This window comes from Melospiza georgiana, chromosome 7 (genome assembly GCF_028018845.1).
Source record: "Melospiza georgiana isolate bMelGeo1 chromosome 7, bMelGeo1.pri, whole genome shotgun sequence".
Taxonomy (NCBI): Eukaryota; Metazoa; Chordata; class Aves; order Passeriformes; family Passerellidae; genus Melospiza; species Melospiza georgiana.
In genome coordinates this window covers 34,215,855-34,238,600 of record NC_080436.1, presented here as the reverse complement: position 1 = coordinate 34,238,600, position 22,746 = coordinate 34,215,855, and the positions used below count along the sequence as shown (strand labels likewise).

The 22,746-nt window shown below is 42.5% G+C and overlaps 1 protein-coding gene across 8 annotated transcripts in view; it reads right to left on the bottom strand.

Annotated features, from left to right (window-relative positions):
* Positions 1–4,880: 4,880 nt before the first annotated feature.
* The window catches only part of MGAT5 (alpha-1,6-mannosylglycoprotein 6-beta-N-acetylglucosaminyltransferase), a 118,374-nt gene continuing 100,508 nt past the window's right edge, over positions 4,881–22,746 (bottom strand). For all 8 annotated transcript variants that reach the window (XM_058028534.1, XM_058028535.1, XM_058028540.1 and 5 more), the window contains 5 exons: positions 19,368–19,514; positions 16,628–16,744; positions 15,790–15,864; positions 13,235–13,392; positions 4,881–12,056 (listed from right to left, as the gene is read on the bottom strand). In XM_058028534.1, the coding sequence (XP_057884517.1) occupies positions 11,858–12,056; positions 13,235–13,392; positions 15,790–15,864; positions 16,628–16,744; positions 19,368–19,514 (696 nt within the window). In that variant the 3' untranslated portion in view covers positions 4,881–11,857. The remainder of the gene's footprint in view (positions 12,057–13,234; positions 13,393–15,789; positions 15,865–16,627; positions 16,745–19,367; positions 19,515–22,746) is intronic.

Here is a 22,746-nt window from a genome sequence, read left to right as displayed (position 1 = left end):
CAGCCTCAGAACCACAGAGCCGGGGCAATATTAGACATTTCATGAGTTTGTCAGTTTTCTTGATACTGTTTACTCTTTCCCACTTCCCCGAGGGCTTTATTCCCACTCAGTCCCACTGAGAATTTTGAGAATGACATTTGAGAACTACAGAAGTGCTGCTCCCCAGGGCTGCAGTCCAGCAGCCTGTTTGTGCCCAGTGCTGCAGAAAACTGAGAAGGGACATGGTGGTGAGCTCCTGGTATAACCTTTGCCACACCAAAGTCCTAAACCACTGAAAGTATGCAGGGCATTCAAGCCAACACCCAGCTGAAACAGTAAATAGTTCTGTTAGAATGCTGAGTGTAAACAGCAGCACAGATGTGCTGCTCATGCAGAAAGGAAGGTTAAACACTCAGTTAATGAAGTTTCACACTTCCTTCTGGAACTCTGGAATGCTCTGAGGATGTTTCTAAGTGCAGACACCTGAAAAGGCTATGTGGTTAAACAAGTTAATCATACTCTTATCAGATTAATTTAAACCACTTGCAGAGAGTTTTCAGTTACCACAGGTGCTTCAAAGCATTGCTGGTAAATGCAAGAAAATAACAGAAATCCTTGTGATACTTGGTAAAGTCCAGGAAAAAAAGATTCTCAGAAATGGTGGTAAAGCCGGCTGCCATCAAGGAGACTCTGTGTGACAATAGCAGAGAAAATAACTGCTCATCCATCTCCTGTGACACTGCTCGAGCCAGCCACCTCAGAGGGAACAGTTCCTATATGAGCTTTCTTTATTAAATGTCAGTGCCTGTTGATTTTTCCTGACTATGAAATGGCAGGTTTACTTCTAGCTAGGCTGAGGGAAGGTGGACTTTTCAAAAGCTGCAACAGCTCAAAAGCACTGGGACTAATCACCTGAAACTTGGCACTGGCCACCATAATAACCTGCCTGGTGATCACAGCAGCCTCAGCACTGCCAGGGGCTCTTTGTTGTGCTCAGGGTGTGAGGAGGGAGCCTCAGTGCTCACACAAGGAACAGCACTGGCCAGAATGAGCCTGCAAACTGACACTTATTAAAGTCTGGCCAAGCTCAGAATTGCAAATTAATCCCTGAAAGTGACTCTGACGCTGAGCAGATGCTTTGAATCTGGCCATATTGTTCAGCAGGGAAAGGAGCTCAAAAACTCTGTCAGGATTACAGGAGCTGCAATCTCAAATCCCCAGCCATGACCCACACACACCAGGTAGGCATGGGAAATGATAATGTTCACTTTTAGCTAAAAGCCAGAATTTTGAATTTTGATTGTCATTTAAAAAATCACCAGACTAACATCTGCTGCTGATTTATTCCATTTTGCTTCTTGCTGTAGTAGGCAGACAATAAATAAGCATCATCCAACCATGGTGGAAAAAGAGCCTCAAAAGAAGCTCCCTGATGATGTTCCAGGAATGGACCTGAAGCAAAGATCCCAGACAAGAAGCTCCTCAGATGTGGCAAATTCAGCTGTAGGTACACCTGCAGCTGAGAATGTACCTCAAAGGTGCTAATACCATTTGCATTGCTGCAGTCCCAGCTGCCTGGGAAAAAGTGAAGGCATTTCTGGCATTCCTCTTTGTGGGCCAGCTCCTGGAGATGCTAGGCCACGGGACAAGGATTAATAGAATTGTTTGGGGTGGGAAGGATCTTTAAAGGTCATCTAGCCCAAGGTCATCCAGTCCCTCTATTAAACCTTAACAATATGCAGACCAGGAATGTTTGTTCCCAGTCTGACAACACATTTTCCTTGGCAGTCAAAGAAAGAGCTGAGGAAGCTCCTTGAACAGAGTTTATCCCTGGCATTCATGGACTTGTGTAGATGCTTCTCACAGGGGTTCCACACAGTTCTGCTGAGCTGGCAGTGATTTCTCACCTCTCTGCCTGTGCTGGGTATGCTGCCACCGAGGGGAGCTGTGACAGAGCCATCCCTGTGCCCCTGGCTGTGTTCATCCAGGACCAGGAACTGCTCAGGAGCAGCACACAAAAACACATTCCTGTGGCCTGGCACGTGGGGCCGGGTTATGCAATGTGAGAGCATAATTAATGCAGTAACAAGCAGGCAGGGATGTTTTCCTCTGCTGTTCCCTGGGAGCTGCTGGTTTCCCTTCAGCCAAGGGATCAGTATTGGAGGTAGCACTAAGCAGTTCCTGTTTTCTCCTTGTTCAGTGGGATCAGCTGCCCCCAAGCCTCCAGCCCACTGACCAGGAGCTGCAGGAGAAAGGAAGCTCAGAGCTCAGGTCCTCAGGGCTGACTCCAGCACCACCACTCAGCTGCAGGCAGGCTCAAAGCGAATTTTCTTCCATGTTAGTTGTGCAAGTAACTGGGAAATGTCCCATTTTGTCAGCTCCCCCTTCTGGCACCAAACCCAGCGCCCTTCTGAGTTCATCTCCTGCTGACACAGGCTGTAAGGGTTATTGTCACCCCTCACCTCACCATGGAGCAAGGAGTGGAGGCAACTCCTGTCAAACAGGCCAAGTGACAATGCCAACCTCCTGTTACTGGGCAGAACCCAAGCCAGCAGCACATCTGGGGCTGATCACACCAATTCCACCCTCCTGTGGAGGTGAGGAGGGAATTAAAGCCAGGAGGGGGCTCTAGGGATTTGGCAGCTTCCCTTCCACCATCCTCTGTACTTACAATGGCAGCACCAGCTGTTACCTGCTGAGCCACCTAAGGCTCTCACCTCGTCCGTTTTCTTTGTAGTTTTTACTTTTTTCAGCCTTTTTGTGCAGCACTGGTTTGCTTTGATGTGTCTCTCCTCACAAGCAGATGTCTTCAGCCAGGCAGAGCTTCCTGAGGTCCTGCAGGAGCAAGGACCCCTGAGCCAAGGCTCCCAAGCAAGGCAGGACACATGGTGAGACCAAACAGCTGCAGTCTATTCCCTGCAAACTGGTCCCAGGATTTTTTTGCTACAAGGATTTACTACCTAGATTTCAGCTAAATGCAATCTCCACTATCAATAAAATAAAATAACAAGTCTTGACAAGCATAAACACAAATAAGGGGAGTGTGAGGGAGCAGAGTGGGTGCTCCAGATCTTGCACACTGAGGGGAAATGTTTTGAGAGCAGCACAAAGTCCCAGCAAAACGTTTCCATCTGTGGACTCTCTACCAGCTGGAGTTTGACTAAACCCAGTCTAAGCATGTGAGAGTTGAAGTATCCAGCATTTAAGCTCCCCCAAAGGAGCTTTCCAATACAGCTGCATGGTGTAATTTTTATTCCAAGTTCCAATTTTCATAGATTTTTTTCCATTATGTGACTGCAACGCAGCCCACATCTAACTCTAGCTGCTCACCATTTTACAGATGTCTCTTCAGCTTTTTAGATGTCAAATCTGAACAACAATTAAGGGAATGAAACAGGAAGGAAAATGTTTCCAAAAATAAGCAGAACAAGAGCCTGAATGAGCAGTGTCCTCCACTAATTCATTTTGATGGTAGGAAACATTTGGAAATTGTGGTGTGTTGAATAGCAACACAGAACCAACAACATTTTCACCCAATTTAGTCCAAGGGGAAGTATGCCAAGGACCATAAAAAGGGGCAAGTGATGAAGGATATTCACATACTTTTCCTCACTGTAACAGCCATAAAAGGCTCTTGCAGCAGCACTGCACAGTGGAAAAACCACCCTCTGTAGCCATAGTGCACAGAGCTCTCCAGTGAAGACACTGGCCAAGTGGAAATCCAAACCCACCAGCCTGCAGACATCTGTTTGACATCTTCATTTATGCTCTTGCTTACCAGGGTGTGTGTCATTAATCAGGAGAGGGACAATACAAGCTGATAGTTACTGACTTCTGTACTCTTCTGATTCTACAGTACTCACTTATGTGTGGCCACATTAAAAACAAACCTCAACAAACTTAAAAAAAGGTAATGCTGAAAAAAATGAGCTGTTGCTTCTCTCCAGTATATTTGGTTTTTTGTGTTTTTTTTTTTTTTTTTTTTTTTTTTAATACAAAAGGACATTTTTAAACAGATAAAGAGCTGTCTTTTTTTTTTTTTTTTAAACTATTATTTTTTCCACTGCATACTGCTCCTGCATTAATTGCTCGATTACTCTTGGATGCCTCCACCAAAACCTCTCCCCGTTCCCAGCAGCTGACAACAGAGAGCCCTTCCCTCACTCTTGGCTGGGCTAACAAACCCTGAGGTGGGCAGAAAAGGCCTGTCATCAGAATGGGTGCCTCTGACATACCCTGGCAGCTCCCCTGGAGAAGTTTTACTCTGGACATTTGTATTTGTGCAGAGCTGCCAGGGTGATTTCATGTGGCACCTCTTGAGGGCACTGAATGCACACCCCAACACCACGTGGGCCAAAGCTTCATGCCCGAGCCCTTGTTCCTCATGGAAATGTTCCATTCCTGAGTGCTTAGCATGTTAAATTGGATCCTGCAGGAGAATGCTCTCTAAAGCTGCTGTTTTACCACAGTGCAGCTCCACAGTGTATTGTGCCAGTAGGCCTTGCAGGCCTGAGAGCCACTGTGCAATCCCAGTCTCACTTTCCCTTTCTCCCAAATTTACAGTGTGCTGTAAATTCAGTGTGTGCTGTAATTGAGTGTGCTGTAAATTTATAGGAAAGCAGGAATTTCTAACTACTGCTGTGACAAAGCTGCTTCCTGAGAGGAGGCTTGATGTAACCCATTATCCAATTTTTATAACCCAGGTTTAAAACAAAACAAAGCCAACAGTTCATTACTCACCTGATGTTCTGCTGGCTGTGGTGTGGGACTTACCTGTGCACAGGTGGGGCAGCAGCAGAAACACCCAGCTGCAGAGTTGGAAGAAGCCCCAGAACTGCAGTTTGGGATAAAAGGCAGCTCGTGGCACTCCCATTTAAGCACAAAGCAATCATAAATCCAAATCACACAAGAAAAAAGTTTATTGAAAAATAAATTCTCCCTAGTTTTTTTTTTTTCTACAACAGTGAAAACAAAGCATTTTTCTATGCCATTAAGGTACAGACATTTACTGTTCTAAAAAAAAAAAATAAAAAAAAAATCCCATCCTATTGAACCCCAGGAACTTGGCAGTATCTGAACCACTGCGTTCTGTTCTGTTGAATCCAACTGCTTGAACATAATATAGTGGAACACAATCACTGAAATAAAACAAAGGATTCACCTATTAGGGGAGAATTCAAACCAAACACCCCACAGTACCAGCCTGATCCTGAAGTTCTTGTGTCCATTTAAACCCCTCATTGACTCCACATTATTGTTGGCAAAAAGTAGTATTTTACTTCCAGTGATTTCAATAGGGTTTTTTCCAAATTTACACTGCCACAGGGCTTATTCAGACTCTGACCCTCTTCACCCATGAGGAGGGAGACTCCTGCAGGGAATGATGCAGACCAGAACCCAAAGAGCTGCCTCAAATGGCACTCTGGAGAATCCCCCTGCAGTGGGCAGCTCAGCAAGCTCAGGGAGATCAAAGTCTCCAAGCCCAAATTTGCTTTGTAAACATTCCCTGATATTTTTCTTTTGGCTCTCTTAGAATCTTCAGGGTAACTTTTCTCTCAAAATTTACTCTCGTTTTTCCTTTGGTAAAAACTGCCATTTCCTCCTCCTCCTCTCCTGCATTCCTTGCAAAAACCAAATTAAACCCATGACTCCTTAAAAATATTTTTCACTGTCACTGTACTGCAACAGACCTGATAATGAACATAAATTAGTTCTGGGTATTACACCATTAAAATTAACAGCCTTCAGACAGCAATTTAACTTGATTTATCGTGTGCCTATTTGATACTTCAAACTACTTTGCAGCTGCTGGAGCCTGAGCCAGGTCGTGTTTCATGCACTTGATGCCCTGGATGGCTCCAGGAAATGCCAGGCATTATTTACATGCTCTCCTTAAAGGATTTGGTGGCTCCTGCAGGACCCAGGGCTGTGTTTGCAGTGACAATACAGATGTGCTTTGGTGGCCATGGGGACAGCAGGGTCCTCAATGCTTCAGTTCTGTGAGCCCTTACATGAGGTGACAAATTCTGGTCCATGCACAGCTCATTTTAGTTAATTCACCTGCACTGAACTGCCAAGCAGAGAGAAGGGTTTCAATCACTTGAGCACAACTGATTTTTTAAAGCAGTTTCTGTGTGTTGAGGGTGAAGTTATTACTCATTTTATCAAAATTTTGAGGACCTGGTTTTATTTACTCATTTAATAAAGAAGTGGCTTAGTGCTCTTGAGAGAGGTCTGCTGAATTAAAACACACTTTTATGTGTTCTAATTACATGAATATGCAAAGGATGACACTTGAAAATGAACAGGACCCAGTGTGCAAGGCACATCAGCAATGGTTGCACTCTGTTGCTTTTCCTGGAAGAAGGAACAATGAATGATGCCTCACACCTGAGGCACTCTAGGGTCCAGCCTCTGCTATTTTCCACTCATTCCTACAGTAAACATTTGACACTTGATACATGGAGTTGCTGTTTACACATTCCACTTAAATATAATTATATTTGGAAGTTAAAAACTAATTAAAAAAAAAAACAAAACCTACAGAACTGCTTGAAAACGTGTGGATGATATTTAAGTCACTGCCCATAAAATGGTGTGTTTTGATGTTACATTCACAGCAATATTATTAAAGCAGATCTCAATAAAATCTTCTATGTGCCTGGCCATTTCAGCTCCAATGAAAACATATCTGTCAGTGCATTGTTCTCCTGGAGTTTACAGCAATTCCTTCAACAATGGGGCCAAAGGAGATGGGAAGAGATCACAATGAGAAGTTGAAGGCATAGCAGCTGCAGGACAAACATCTCAAGGAAACAGCCATGCCAAATGTTAGCACCCCTGGAAAAAAGACTGGGAAATCAGAAACTGATAACTCCTGGTCTCTCTAAAAATAAACAATAAAAAATTCTATCCCTCAGACTCCCAGTTGTTGACTGAACAGCAATTTAACCACGTCTTCAACTGATACCTTAATAATTAATCAGTAATATCAACTAAGTCAGAGCTGATCTATGTTGTGACAGCAAGAAAAACTGGTTGCTGATATGTGAATAATATGCCCTGGAAGTGTTTCGTCTTTATCATTTAAGGTACAGTGCTTTACACTTATTAAAAAGGGAGGGCTGATTCTTTAATTTTAAGAAACATTAATGGAGGAGTTGTGCTATCACTGAAGCCAGGGGGAGTCACTAAGTTAATGAGGCTTGGATGAGATTATATCCAGCCCAACTCATCCCAGTTAATTAATTTTACTGGCAAAATCTGCTCCTGAAATGAACTCTGAGCAAAAGACATACCTGAGAAAGCAATTTGGGTTTTGTTTACATGAACAGAGCTGCAAACTCAGAAATCCCTTTGCAATTCAGATGGGCCATGCACTCTGAGAGGGGAGGGAATGGCTTTTGTATTAAGGACAAATCAAGGATGCTGCCTAGGATTTTAACGGACAGTGGTACAAAATCACAGCCTGATTTGGAGCTGGTGATACCAAGAGAAATTTTCAGTGAGTCTGAATTCTTGATAATCAGCAAGGTGCAGAAGCTGACACAAAGCAGCTGGAGCAGAGAGGAGCTGGGAAGGTGCAGAGTCCTGGCTCTGGCTGCAAGCCCATCCCTACTGAAATCTGATCAGCAGCTGCTTTGCAAAACACTACTGCAGAAAAGTAGTAGCATAAAAAAGGAAATCCATCTGCAATGAGCTGACCAGTCCCTGCACACTGGGAGCTGCCATTTCAGCTGTGATAAAAGGCCAATATTCTCTGGTGGCACCAGGAACCGCCCCATGTACGTCCATGCAGAGACACCTTTATCTAAAAAACCAACACCTCCCAAACCTCATTCTGGATCTTCAATTTTCCTGCCCATCAAATCAGCTCTGGCTGCTCCTGGAGGTTTTCTGTTATCATTGTCTCCCTGGGGAATGTTAATGGCTTTCCTTTGCTCCCTGGTCATTGAACAGACATCCTGTCCCAGCAGGAGCTCTCATGCCAAATCACAGATTCTCACTAAATTGCATTCTGCTTGCAGAAGCAACGTTTTGCAGGAATTATTAAAAGTTATAGTATCTTTTATCTTATTAAGCCTTATATAGTTTTAGAACAGATTTCTTCACTACTTAAAAACATCCAAAATTCACAACACTAAGTTGTAGAGTCATCAGCACAATTTACCTGGAATTAGTGTTCCATTATATTGTTCAGACAGTGTCCATATTCCAAACACATATCCAAACCCCAAAGAAAGTAAAAAAGGCACATAAACATTAAATATTTGTAGAAACATAATCTGATATGAACAAGCAAACACACTGCTGCAACTATAAATTACAAAAAGAAACATAGAAACTAAGCAAAAAATGCAAAAAGCAACACTATTTATACATGTGCAAATCAACTTGCATATATGAAATAAATGAGGTTTTTATTGGCATTTTTAAACAGTGTGTATTTACCAACTTTACCTTTCAAAGGCAAGCCTTTAATGTTAATTTTAATAAATATGTAAATGCTTCTCTCAAGTTTTCTAATCCCGTAGGAACAAGATTTTTGAAAAAAACTAGGTCACATACAAAAATACAAAATTTTAAAACAAAGAATGTCTTGATATGAGAGATATGTTTAAAAGCTTGTAAAATGGTTTGTGTATTCAACTTTTGACATTTTTTTCCCCATCAATTGCAGATCAATATATTCAAATGCAGTCATGCAAAAACCTGACTTCTGAGCACAGGAAGCTGCAAGCTCTACTGTGAGACTGAAAAGAGCAGCACAGTCCCCTCTCTGATGTCCCTGTCTGAATGCAAGAACAGGACTACACACCTTTCTTCTTTAATTAGAAAGAAAACAGTTATGGAACTCAGACAGAAAGCTGCCCCCTAGCCTGAAATGTGGATATCTAAACCAGGTTGTAGGAAATAACTCAAACTCTTCACTAGTCCCACATGGATTTGCCTGAGTGTTGATCTGCAGAAGGATTCACTAATTTCTCACTGCGCGAGGGAAGGCGGCTGTGGAGCTCAGTGAGCAAGGCTTGCAGAGTCTGTGCACTTACAGTTCGCATGATAGTCTCCTTTTACATGAAGCTGTAGGTCTTGATTTGTTATTCTTCATGATTAATGAGTCTTCTCTAGAGGTTTCAGTGGAAACAAGATCAGAGACCACTGACACTGAAGCCAATTTAGATGTTCTGTCCCTGGCTGAAACGCAAGCGGCATCGGTGCTGCTGTTGCATTTTTGCCAGAATGCACAATTCTGTTCAGCAGACTAGAAACAGTGCTACAGCATGAAAAAAACAGCTTATAATAAACTCTCCCTGCTGTGGTAAAGGCAAACTTAGCATTGAGCAAAGCACTAGACCAGAAAATGTTATAATAACAAATACCAAACCCCTCCCATCTTTAAAGGTTTAGAGGCAAAATGAAATGCAGTATGTATTGCCATGTGGGCCTTACAGCAGGGGGAACCAAGCAAACATGTATTTACAGCAAAGAATTACACTACAGCAGAACCCACCTTTGCATCCTTTAAGCGCACACACACAAATCTTTGTTTTCAACATAATTCTGTGATATCCCAGTCCAAAATCAATTCCTGCCTGAAACACATCAGGCTCAAGACAAGTACTGCTCTTGCCTTTACTTTCAGCACCAGCTGGAAGTTCATACACTGTGATAGGCAGCATTTTCTAGTTGCACAAATAAGCACAGGTATGCAGGGGATATTTTATATAAATACAGAATGAATTGTGCCTGCTCAGACCCATTTCCAATTGTCCTCCCCCAGCTTTTCCAGGGCAGTGAAACTATGGTAAACTACATTTGTGCTGACTGAAGCAAATGCTGAGCTGTGGCAACAGGAGGGATTTTCATACTGGTTTGTGTTTGTTTTCTTTTCATACAAAAATTTTGCCTCCCATTAGAGAGCCCAGCTGTTCTGTTTCTGGAAAATTAATCTAAAATACAGCAGATTTTCACATCATCAAACCCAGATCCTGGTGACCCTGCTGTTCAACAGCTCCCACAGCCCCTTTTTGGATACTCAACAAGCTCCTGTGTTGTGCAGGGGATGTTATGGAGTGTTACAGGGCAACACTGTCAGGAGTGTTGAGGCCGGAAACCAAATGCTTCAAAAGGCTCATTCACTGCTTTAAAATTGGAATTTAAACCATAGACTGTTTTGGAGGATTTATCCACAGTGCAATAGCATCTCCCTTGCCTGGTCTTTGGTAGGTCACCACATCCATCAATATTCCCACACAGATAATGAACACTGCTTACCAGAAAAATCTGAACCAAGCAGATATGTCTGAGAAAGGAAATGTAAAGCATCTCTGCCTTTCATACTACCTGGTAATATTTATGAAAAAAAAATATATATTTGTGCTGATTTGGGGTTTTATTCCAGCATGGTGAGAACATGTCCAAATTGCAAACCTACAGACTCTGACTGCAGATTTGTTTCTCACTAATCTTAACATGTAACTTCCTGATTACAAATGGTGCTGTCAAGCATGTCACCTTCTGCTGAAAACAACAAAAATTACTTCTGTGAAAAGAAGGCAGTTTAGAGGAGTTAACTTGCTTCTCAAAAAAACCCCAAAACCCAATTTTGATTTAAATTCTGAACTCTTGATTTGTTTTCTTCTAAATTTGTAATTGATGTGATGTGCCTGATTAAAAGGGAAGAAGAAACAAGGAACAAGCAGCCCCCTAAAATGAGAAAAACAATCAAAGAACCCAAGAGGACTGATAAATTCTTCTCTTTTCAGTTCTTTGTCTCTTCTTACTTGAACTCCAGAAAAAAATTTCTCTTTAAAAACCTAGCTAGTTGTGAAGACGTTTTACATTTCTACCATACAATAATTATAGTTAGCTGAGTTTAACCTTTCTATGTCATTCAGCAACACTTTAACTACTGGAAGCCATAGCAAACTGAGGCTCTAAGGATAATATTGCTCCAATGATGCTGATACTTTTTGCTTCACACAGTATTTCTAGTAGACAGACTACAACAGAAGCATGGGCAAATTCTGAGGATTACTCCCTAAATGGGACCAGTAAACTGTGATGAGTCCATTCCAAACATGGTTGGGTGTTTTTGTAGCTTTTCCACACTGAGGAATGCCACAACCCCAGTGAGCTGTGCAGTCACCAAGATGTGTCACACACTGGCAACTGCTCATTTGTGACACTCTGCTTAGGCTGCTCTGGTGCAGCAGCTGTGATGCAGACAATACCTTGTTGTATACAAACATTTAATTAAAAAAAAAGGAAAAAAAAAACCAAAAAAACAACTGGGCCCAAATAACCCAATAGCAGGGTACAGAGCTCTCTCATTATTCCAGGTTCTTGTGAACTAAACTACTCTGTAGCCATTCAAGCCAAAGCTGTACCCAAACCAGTGCACCTTGAATAAAATGTTAGTCCTCCTTTCCCAGCATCCCTTCCCTCAAGCACAATTTTTTCAATTTTCTACTGGAATGAAGTTGAGATCCTTTAGCTAACCATGATGGGGGATGTCCTAACTCATTAAAAAAATAGAAAACACTTCACCCAAACAACAAAAACAGAAGTTTGATGGGTCTGGAAATTTTCTACAAACTATTCTGTGCAGTCATCTTCAAATCACTGTCGAACTCGAGACTCGCTTCTCTTCGCAAACAGCTGAAGGAATCTGAAGAGTGACACTGCAAATGTCCTTACAGGGAGAAAAGATCAGTTACAGCTGTTTATCATTAATCCCTCCTCTCTTAGTAGATAATTCTGCCCAGCAATGATAGCTCTGCCTGCAGTGGAAAACCTGGAGCAAAGTGCAGGGAGTACTAAGGATCTCCTCTCCAAAGGACTCTGGTGTGCCCGGCTGGGAGCAGCCCTGCTGCTGCTATAGGCAGTCCTTGCAGAGTGCAACCTGCCCCTTGATATAGTCCCTGCAGGGGCAGATCCTTCTGTGGGCAGGGTGGGAGCCAGCACAGCTGAACAGTAGCAGGTCACCTTGGAAAACACAGTGCTTCCTCCTTCCATCAAAAGAGGGGACCAGGATATCGTTTGCAGACTCCATGGTGAGACATTCGATATTATACCTAAAAAGCAAAGCATGTCATCTGCATCACACCTGAGTTCATGGCAGTTTGGTACAGCTTTCAACCTTCCTCACCAAAAATAACAAACCCTGCTCTACTAGATCCTAAACTGTGCATTTACAAGTGCAGCTTTCCAGAACATGACTTTTCTGCTGTACAGATTCTCTCTGCAGAGGGCAGTGCAGCCTTTACAGCTTTACTGTTTCCTAAAGATTAACAAAAGAAGTTAAAGAGAAAAAACTGCTCTTGACCATTCCCCAAAACCTAATATTTAAATACACCATGTATTTTCAGTAGGACAGACTCAAAGAATGTGAAATCAGGAGATATTCTCTTTAATTTCAGGAAGACTCTTCCCCAGGGAAGCCCCCCAGAGCCAGCTGGAGGTGGGTGAGCTGGACTGTGGGGATGAGGGATGCTGCTCCTGGGCTACAGGGAACAGGGCCTGCAGCTCCCAGGAACCAGCCAGCAGAAAATGAAAAATGCCAGTTGTCATTTGCTGACCACAAAGCTTAAGCACTGGGGTAGCAATTTCAGCAAAACCTTGTTTTTCACTTATTCTGGAAACATTGGTAACCTTCAGCATTTAACAGACAGGCTTTTTCCACAGGATTATGATTTTGTCTAGACAGCTAGGAAAGCAAGTTTTTATATGAGCTGCTTCTGAACTCCACTGGAAATTACAACTTCTCAAAGAAAATACAAACCCCAAAAACTTCTACAATGTAATTCAGCAAAATGTGGGGATGGAAAACCTGGAAAGCAGATACTCCAGCAGCCAATTTGCTGCTGGGGTTTTGAGGACTTTGTTTTCACTCTGAGAGGAACACAGACACATTTCCAAAGAGCATCCCAAAGCAGCATTCCTTTCCTTAATGCACAGCTGGTGAGTTTTACACATCTGCACCAACATCTCCAGCGTAGCAGGGCTCACAATGCTGTACCCAGGACAATGTGACAGAAGGGTTGTGCCCCCTGTGCTCCTGGCAGGATGCTCTCAGCAGTCACATTACACACACACACTCCACAAAGCCCTGCCAGGCCCTCACTCACAGCCTGCTGCAGCCAGAGCTGCTCTCCCCACCTTCCCTTCTCACAGAACTTGTGCTTTAAATTCCAAGTGTGGCAAAAACCAGTGCAAAGAGACCAAACAACATACTTGTGCTAGAAATACTTACCTAAGCAGAGCTTTGTCCTTGTTAAGATGCTGGAAGAAGGAAGGCTCACAGATGAGCTGGCTTTCCTGACAAACTTGCTTACAGGATTTTCCAGGTTCAGCAATTTTGACTTGAAGGGCACTTAATGGGGGCCACATCACCTGCCCGTGACAGAAATCCTGCAGTGACAGATCATGCTTTGTTATGATGTGTTCAGACAACATTTCACAATACTCAGACTGTATTTTAACATTGGGCAACTCTCACCAAAATGTGATCAAATAATTTGGTCCATCATGGTTTGCTTCCTCTGGACAAAACAAAAACTTGTGTGAACTGATTCCTCACTGTGACCCAAAGCCCCCAAATTCATTTACCAGTTCTCAATATCAGCTTGAGCTTTTTTCATTCTGTTTTGATTCCTCTGCTGAAGGAGGAAGTTTTCATACTTCCAGGTCTAACTACAAATGGAATACTATACAATCATGAATCACAAAGTACCCTGAGTTGGAAGGGACCCACAAATTTCAAGGTGAGACCAAAGGAGGTGTACTCCTTCATCTGTCTTTTCTTGCTCTTGGCTGAGTGTTCTCACTCCCTTTGCCAAGCTCTGGGGCTCAGCTGACCCAAGTCAGTTTTCTGACCTCACAGAGTCCTGCCCAAGCATTTTCTGCTGGGTTATCAACTTCTCTGCTTGGCCACATCTTTCAAAGTCAGTGTCTGTTCCATCAGCCCAGCCTGCCTCCCCCAGCAGCTCCCAGACCTGCTTTGGCCACGCTTGCCTTGCTGCTCCTTTGATGCCAGTGCCAAAACTGAAGCAATCCCTCCTCCCTCTGCTCCCCAGCCCCTGCTGCTGCCTTGCAGAGCAGACACGAGTGTGTGTGCAGCCACAGAGCAAACAGGAGCAGGGATGGGCCCAGCAGGGATGCTGTGACCCAGCAGGGCAGGGTTTTGCCAGGATGGAGCAGCTTGGACACCAGGTTGGCTTAGGGCAGCTGAAGGAGGCACTGCTGGGTGTGCAGCCACAGCCCACAGCAGCTCTCTGACCTCACACCATTCAGGCCTTCAGCCCAGCTGCTGGGTCTGAAGGGACAGGGAGGCCACCAAAGCTTTCTTGGGAACGTTGTCCTCCCTCCTGACCCTCTGCCAAGGCTCCAGAGGGGAACTCTGGGCACCTTTAAATGCTCCAGTTCCACTGTCCATGGAGTGACCAGCTGCCCAGGGTATCTGGCCCCATCTCTGCACACTCAAACATCCCCTGAAGACCCCACTGCCATGGGCAACCACACAACCACTGAACCAGTGGTTTATTCCAGCATCTTTATTTAACCAATTTTTATTTAACTTTATTTAACCATTTTTATTTAACCAATTCTTTATTCCAGCATCTTTGTTCCCATTTCAAGCTTGTGCTGCTTTCTCTGTTCTTCCTGCCTTCAACCACAAACTCATCAAAATAAGTCTCAATCTCTATTTTTGCTTTTTATTTTTGGTTCATCTGACATGATAATTAGGCAAAGTGCTAAGTACATGCAGCTAAAAATTGTGCTCGAGCATCCTGGGAGCTGTGAAACACCACCAGCTTTTGACAATTAGTCAAAGCAATGAACAAAATTACAAATTACAATATTCTGTAGATTTCTGAGAAGCACAAGGGAGGGCTTAGCCCTTGGGAGAGGGCCAGAGGGAAGACACAGGTTTCAGACACAGGTGCCATCTCTTGTCTTTTTCTCCCTTACATTGAGCTCCATTTCTTCTTGATTTACAAAACCTCCCAATTTTAACTTGGGTAGAATAATCAAAAGCAGTGATACTTTTACAGGTTTTGTCATCAATACAGGAGCAAAAAGCTTAAAGTGTTTATTGGCAGGAAAGTGGGAATAGCTCTGCTGTGTTAACTGCCCTCCTGACCTGGAGCTGTGTTATTCTTTAGGACTGTCTTTAAAAGGACCCACCTTCAAAACCACAAGGGCAGACAGATGTCCAGTGCCCTTGAAAGAAATGCTGGCAATTAAATGACACGTCAGAGATAAAGGTTATTCCTATCTCTGCTCTGCAGCAGCCAGAACAAAAGGCAGAGCTGGCTACTGCAACAGATCTGGCTTGGGCAGAGGTCCAAGCAAACACACAATTTCTAGAAACCAGGATCCCATGTAAATCCCTGCAGTTTATTACTCAACTGAACATCTTCTGCTGCTCTCAGCTGCCAGAAATGCCCAGGGACCAACAGTCCTTTAAGTAACTGGGTTCCAAACCATTTAAATATTTATTGATTGAAACTAAATACTTGAAAAATCTGCCCAGAGGCTGCAATTCTGCCTAGAGACTGCAATTCCATCCAAAAGTACCTCTGTATTTAAGCGATCCTTCTTGATCCAAAGCTTTTATGTGTGTACACAGCTAAAGAAGTCACATACACACTGAAAAATTGCTTTGCCTTTCTTCTTTCATATAATGCCATGGTCTGCACAGCTACAATTCCTACTTGGACAGCAGCAACACTGAGAAGCTTTAAAATGGAGATGGTTCTCCCTCTCCAGCATAATCCAAGAGTCATCCAAAAGAGAAGTTCATACCTGTTTTTCAATAAAGGCATTCATCCTCTGAAGCATTCCCTCACAGGTAAATTCATAGGGCAAATAAGGGTCAATCTGTGGAGACAGTGTGTTAAGGTCAGAGGGGTTTTTGTTTCAATCAACTTCATTGTGTACTCTGTGGCAGCAGCTTCTGGTCCAAATACTCCATTATAGAAACAAAAAGTACTAATAAACTCATTAAAAAATAAGTTTACAAAACCATCAGCAGTTTTAGCTGATTTTTCTCTTTAAAGGCAGTAAGAATTGCTCCATGCCTATCCTTATGGAAACTCAGGGTACACTGCAAAGTGGCAGATGTAAAGCTAGCCTGAGACCCTCTGGGATTCCAGAGCTCCTGTTTTAACTAAGTTTCAGTTTTGAAGTTGAAGTGACAAAACAGAATGTGAAACCTTTGAAAATTCCTTCCTACTCTTCCCCCCTTGAAGTGCCCTCATTGCCATTCCTCACTGAAAGTGCACAAGCACTTCTGTGGGAATCTCAGGGCTACAGACTCAGAGTGGAGCAGGGCAGAGCCTGCAATGCTCCAAGAATCAACAATGAAACTCCCTCACTGAATGCACAGAAAACACAGATTGCTGTAGAATTCACATGTGAAATTCCCATTTCTATACAAATTCACCCACTCATTTTTTTCAAGAACCAGACATATCCAGTACTAAAACATGAGAATTTCAATACCATAGATATGGAATAATGATTTTTTCTTCAATATCCTACCAAAATGCAGCACTCACTAGACTAACATTAGGAAGCACTGCATGTGCAGTACACACTCCACACTCAAGTGCTGACAGCAAATTGAAGACACATTTCTCACCTTTTGATTCAAAATTGATTTCACGGCCTTCTCAACCTCAGAAAGATCATTGATGTCCACAGTCCACACATGGGGCTTCCCAATGTAAACTTCAGCATAGGGATGCTGAGAGGTCAACTGAAAGAAGAAATTGGAAAGAATTAATGTGTAAAGATATCCTTGCCTCTCACTCTCTTAATTAAGACTCGGATTAATCAGTTAGGACACAACAGTCAGCATCATTCCTTCTGAGTTACTTTTCAGATTTTCTCTTTAAATTTAGAGTGTGAATTTAGTTGGAAAACTGAAAATCAGACAACACAGATCACGTCAGATATGTGCACCTCTGACTTGTGGCTTCAATCCTCACAAAGACCCACACCACAGAAGACTTGATGTTTACTGAAATTAAAGCACGACCCTGCTTCCCCACAGTGCCACACTCCTGCTTCACAACCTCTCACTGCCACAAGTCCTGCTTAGACCTGCATGGCTGGCTGACAGAGATGTCATCCTCACCCTGCATCCTTCAAATGGCAAACACTTCCACAGTTCTGAGAGCAAAAGTGAAGAAAGAATAATTTTAAAAACCAGGGATGAATGCTGACTCTCATGATTGAGAGAAGAGTAAGGTGACCTCACCAAGAGTGATAACCAATATTTGACTCACCACTTGGTCAGAAAACAATATCAATGAATGCCCAAGACGGTAACTAAGAAATGCTATATCAGAGTTGCTTTCAGAATTAGCAGGACAGCTCAATAAGTATTTTTTGTGACTGGTCACCCAGGAGTGAGAACATGCACATGAACACACAAAAGGGAGCAAAAGCTACAGAAGAGAGAAGTGGTTCACAGCAGCCTCAGAAAAAAACCTGCATTTTTCAATAAATACCACAACCCCCACAGGATAGGTTGTTTATAAGCAGTGTTTATACAGCTGCCAATCTATGCTGTAGTTAGGATAAAAAGACGTTGCAGAAGATGTGAAGCAGGAAGCAGTGTCTGTGGGGAAGAACCTTCTCCTGCACTAAGAGATACACTGTACTTGATCTTTTCCTCTGATCTGCCAGAAACTGTTGCATTCATTATAAAAAAACCTATTAAAAGTAGCCATTGCATTTTGCTTGTGAAGAACAGCAACTTGCAAAGGTTGCAAAACCAGAAAAGGAGACTTCATCTCAAATTCTTGTCTGGATAATCATGTCACAGAACACAAGCTCCTTTTGTTCTTCTTTAGCACTTTAAGAATGGAGAGAAGCATTTAAGGGTTTTTTAATCCCAAAGAACCAGCACCTGGATTACTGGCAATGGAGTCTAAATGCAGCTGTGAAGAGCAGTCAGAGAAAATGTTACTCTCAGGAGAGGTCAGCAGGGCATGTGAAGGCAGCAATGTATGGATAAATATGATGTACTTAGAACTTGAGCAGTCAATAAGGATTATTTTTCTGTACAAGTCAGGCACACAGCATTTCTGTTAGTGCTGACACATGCCATCAGGATTTATCATGGCATTCCAAGCCCTGAAATTCCCACAAAGCACTTAGATGGGTTCAGATTATTTACCTGAGCCTGACCAGTTATGGTCTTTGGGCACACTGGAAATGACACAAAAACTGAGGGACTCACAGAAGAAAAGTCATGAAAGGTGTCAAGGAGAAAGTTTAAAGAGGTTTTTATTCCCTTATTGCTGTCTCCTTTGTTAGCAACACAGACAGAGAAGGGGCAAGCTTCAGCTTGTACAGGACATGAATTCAGTGTATAACAAGAAAGGCAATTACAGTTGTGGATCACAAACTTATAAAGAATTTTTTTTAAGTTCCTGATTGAAAATGGGAAACTGTCCTCTGGTTATTAACCAGCTGGTGCTGCTCAGGACACAATTTATATGGTCCAAGCATAACCTGAATCATCTGCATGGTACCTGACAGCTTTCCCATGATGTAAATACATAAAGAATATATGTACATACACCTCTGAGCAAGGCATGGCCACAGATGTGAGTGCTGATGTCAGAAATGGTTCTGTGACTATTAAATGTTTACAAGTACAGGCTGAATTTTACCTACACTGAATAAACAAAAAATGTTCCAAAGTCAGTGCCAGGATGAGGGGTTAGTTTACTTAGTTTCAGCCTTCTCTCATTAGAGCCTAAACACACTGACTGTTTTAAAAGCTTGGAGTTTGGTTTTCCTGTTTTCTTCAAGAGTCAGTTCTGCAAAAGTCTTCAGCATTTACCCACAACCACAGTGGGTGACCATTAATACCTTAACTCAACAGTGCCTGAACTGGTCTTTTCTGAAGGAAAAAAAAAATAAATCCCAAAACACACATAACCACCCACAAATGCCCTTTTCATAATTTGTTTAAACACCTATTTACTTCCTGCACAGTACCCTGCAATGTCTGTTTCTTCAACAAAATAAAAACACTTTCAAATGGTGTCAAAATAACATGATCTGTTCCTGGGCAGAACATCAGGTTTCCAAGAGAAACTTCAGTTTATCATGTCTCAATAAGAAGTAGCAGAATGTACCTAAAGCAAACCTAGAGGTAAAGATTGAAGTGTGCTAACAACACCATTTTAATTGTCCTACAAAAGTAAGGACTGATACTCCCACCAATGACTAAAGAAAAATGCAATTGAACACCTCTGGCAATAAAACTTGAACATTAATGCAATTTCTCTTACATTCTGTTATTAAAAGGAAACCCACAAGAATTTTCAATAAAAAAAATTATCAATATTGATAGAGCTTACCTCTCGGAGTGTAGGTTTGCCTTTGAAAAAATCAGTGTTTTTGCTACTTTTTGGTGGGTTAAATCTTAAATTTAGGAAAGCACATCCATTTGCAATAGCCTCCAAGGGAGCAGGCCCTTCATATGGAAATCCAAGACCAACAAACAGCTGAAAAATACAAAACAAGAGATATTTTAATTTTTGTTATTCCCTAAAAAGCTAAGAGCTAGCTAAAAACAAACAAAACCACATTCTAAAGGTACCAGCCTGAAGAAAATGCAATGCTAAGAAGAAAATGGGAGAAATTCAGCAGCTCGCCCAAGCAGTAATGGAATGTCCTGCAAAACACATTTGACAATCATCACCTGTAATGAGCTGAGATGGTTTTTCATGGAGCTGAGAAAACAACAGACCCTTTTAGGGCTTTTTTGGGGTGGGGGGAAAAATTGGTGGTTTGCTTGGTGTGGAAGTGGAGCTGCTGGGGCTTTCCTGCAGGCACAGGCTCCAAAGCAGCAATCTCCAGGAACAGCTGCACCAGTGTTTTCCTGATTCCCAAACCAGCCAAGCCTCTGGCTTTGCCACCACAACACGCTCCTGGTACACTAATTAAGGCCCCTAATTAAAACGGTAGGTGGCAGCAAACAGCAGCTCACGACACTGCACCGAGGCAGCGAGAGCCTGCAGGGGCTTCAGAGGGTTCAACCTTCGGAGGGTTCAATGGCTCCAAGGGAAACCAGAGCAAAAATCCATCCCAAAGCTTTTCCTGCACCAGCTGAGATTCCAGGTGCTCCAGAAAAGGCACTGCTCTGCTCCAGTGAAAATATAATAATTTTTTTTTCTGAGTAGTCTAAAAAAATCTTGACCCCTTTTCCTGCCCAAACATAATGAAACCTCCGGAATTAAATATAGGATTCTTCATCTGAATGTTTGTGTATAGGATTCTTCATTTGAATGTTTGTGTATAATGGGAGAACTACAAGCTCTGAGTTGGAACAGCAATTTCTCAGTACTGCTGCATAACAATATGTACATATATATCTATATAGATCTACTGCTTTTATCAGGAAAATAAAGCACAACCTTCATAACTGTGAGAGTCATGCAATCAGGACACATACTCAAGGAGGTCAAGGCACACTATTCTGCATTAAATCTTGTGCAACACAGAAATGAATCCCAGAACATTCACAGCTGCAGGCTCTTCCCAGGAGCTGATGCTAACACTGATGCATAAAGCTGTAGTCAGCCCTGTCGTGCAGAGGCATTGCAGCATCAATCCTCCCCAACCCATGGCAACAACAGCATAAATTCAGAGCTGGCTCATTTTAGAAAAGCAAGTTAACACTTCTCAGCATAGCTGGGGACATGCAATTTGCACTGCATGGAGCGGAATATTCTAATTTCAGTTCTCAATATTCAGGTTAAAGAAGTGGCAAAAAGTTTCTCAACTCTCTCACTGATTTAAATCTTAGAGAAACTGTCTAGTGGCTGATAATAAAAAGATCCAGAAGCTATTTCTACTAAAGACAAATTATTTAAATTCTGGTTTTATATATGGTATAAAATATACCACTTTTCAGTCAGAGAAATGCATACTACATATAACCTCAAAAGAAGGAATTTACAAAAAGGTAATCTGTGTAAAACAATGAATTAAGGACATGAAACCATGTAATGCAGTCTGCACATAAAATATTATTTATTTAAGCTACTCCTTAGTTCAGGCAGAAAACCAGCTGAGAACCAGCAATTAAACCTATCTGAAGTATTAATTTCTCCTATGATCCTGTGTTTGTCTGCTATGTAGGGAATGCTGGGTTGTTTGCTTAGTTTTGCACTTTTTTAATAAACTGCTGCTGTGCACTGCTGAGTTCTGTGTCTGACTGGTCCATTTATTTGGGAGGAAGCTGCATGGGAAAAGAAACATGGGTTTGTGTTTTGACAGCACTGAGAGCACTGCCATCACTTAATCTATAATAAATAGCTTGCCACCTGTTTCCCATCCATTTTCCAGCCTCACCTCTAAGCAGCACTGTTCCTTTGAAGGAAGGAAGAAAGAAGGATGTGTCTGATCCATAGAAAAGGGTGTGTGTGTGTGTGTGCTGCCTGGTGGCCTGAGCCTGCAGCCTGCCTCACAGCTGCCTGCAGCCCCTCAAATCCTTCTTTCAGCCCTTCTATCACCCTCCAGCACACCATCATCAAACCAGCTGAAATTCCCAAACTCAGTCCAGACCCTTCTCCAAAAAGTTGTCCCTTATAAAGTGTCCTTGCCCATGGCAGGGGGTGGAACTAGATGATCTTCAAGGTCCATTTCAGCTCAAACCATTCTGTGAGTCTCTCTGTGATTAACTTTCCTTGGTTAGGGAGTCAGTATTTTTGTCTGGTATAAAGAGCAAAACAGAAATATCTTACATGCCTCACATTTATTATGATTAAAAGAGCAAGTATTAGAGAACACAGGCCTTTTCTGTAACTCACAATGCTCTCATTTGCTAATCCTTTGAATTACATGCAGTTTGCTATTTCCAGAAAGGCTAAAACAATCTGTCAAGGTACTTCCTAAGAGTATGCAGCAAATACTGCAAGTCACTAACTGAAAAAGAAATGAAAAAAAGAAAAAAGTAGACATAACAGTCACCCATTTTCAGGTACCAGTGAAGCAAACATCATCCTCAATAGATTTGAGGCTCTGGGGAAGACAAGGCTCTGTCCCACAGAGTGAAGATTTACACCAGGCTGTGCTTGCCCTAATTTGTGATGTTCACTGTTGCCTCCAACACTGCAGGTGCTGATATGGCTCTCAGGGTAATTTCTCATCAGATGCAGGTCTGGTAACCCAGCCCACCATGGGAGGGCACCTGCACCCTTGGGCTGAAGATCCACATTGCAAAACTCCAAATGTGACTGTGTTGGTAACACCACAGTGGGAACACCTGGCTAAAAAATATTAGTCCAGATCTCACTCTGTGAGCTGCAGCAGAACTGCTATGCAGAGGAGATTGCTTTATGCTTTACTGGTTGATTATTGCTTGGAAAAAAGTCATAATCTGTTTTTGAGCATTTTTCTCACCTTTGCAATGTTTCTGAAAGCAAAAGCCATTATTTTTCTTAGACAACTCTAAGTGGGCACACGGCACAGCTGGCTCTGCACACTGACACCCCACAGAACATGGTGACTGCCAGAAGGAAGCTGCACTGTAAAAATCTATCTAAAAGAGATAACTGCCAAGAAAAACAGAAATAGAATGATCATGGAAACAGCAATGTGGGGTTGTTTTCTTCCTTTAACCTATTCCTTTTTAGCAAGGTCTGCTGCCCCAATGTGTCTGTGCCTGTAGGTCTGCACGGAGCAGAGAAGGGGATTTGTGTCTGCAACACCACTGGCTCAACTTGAGTAAAG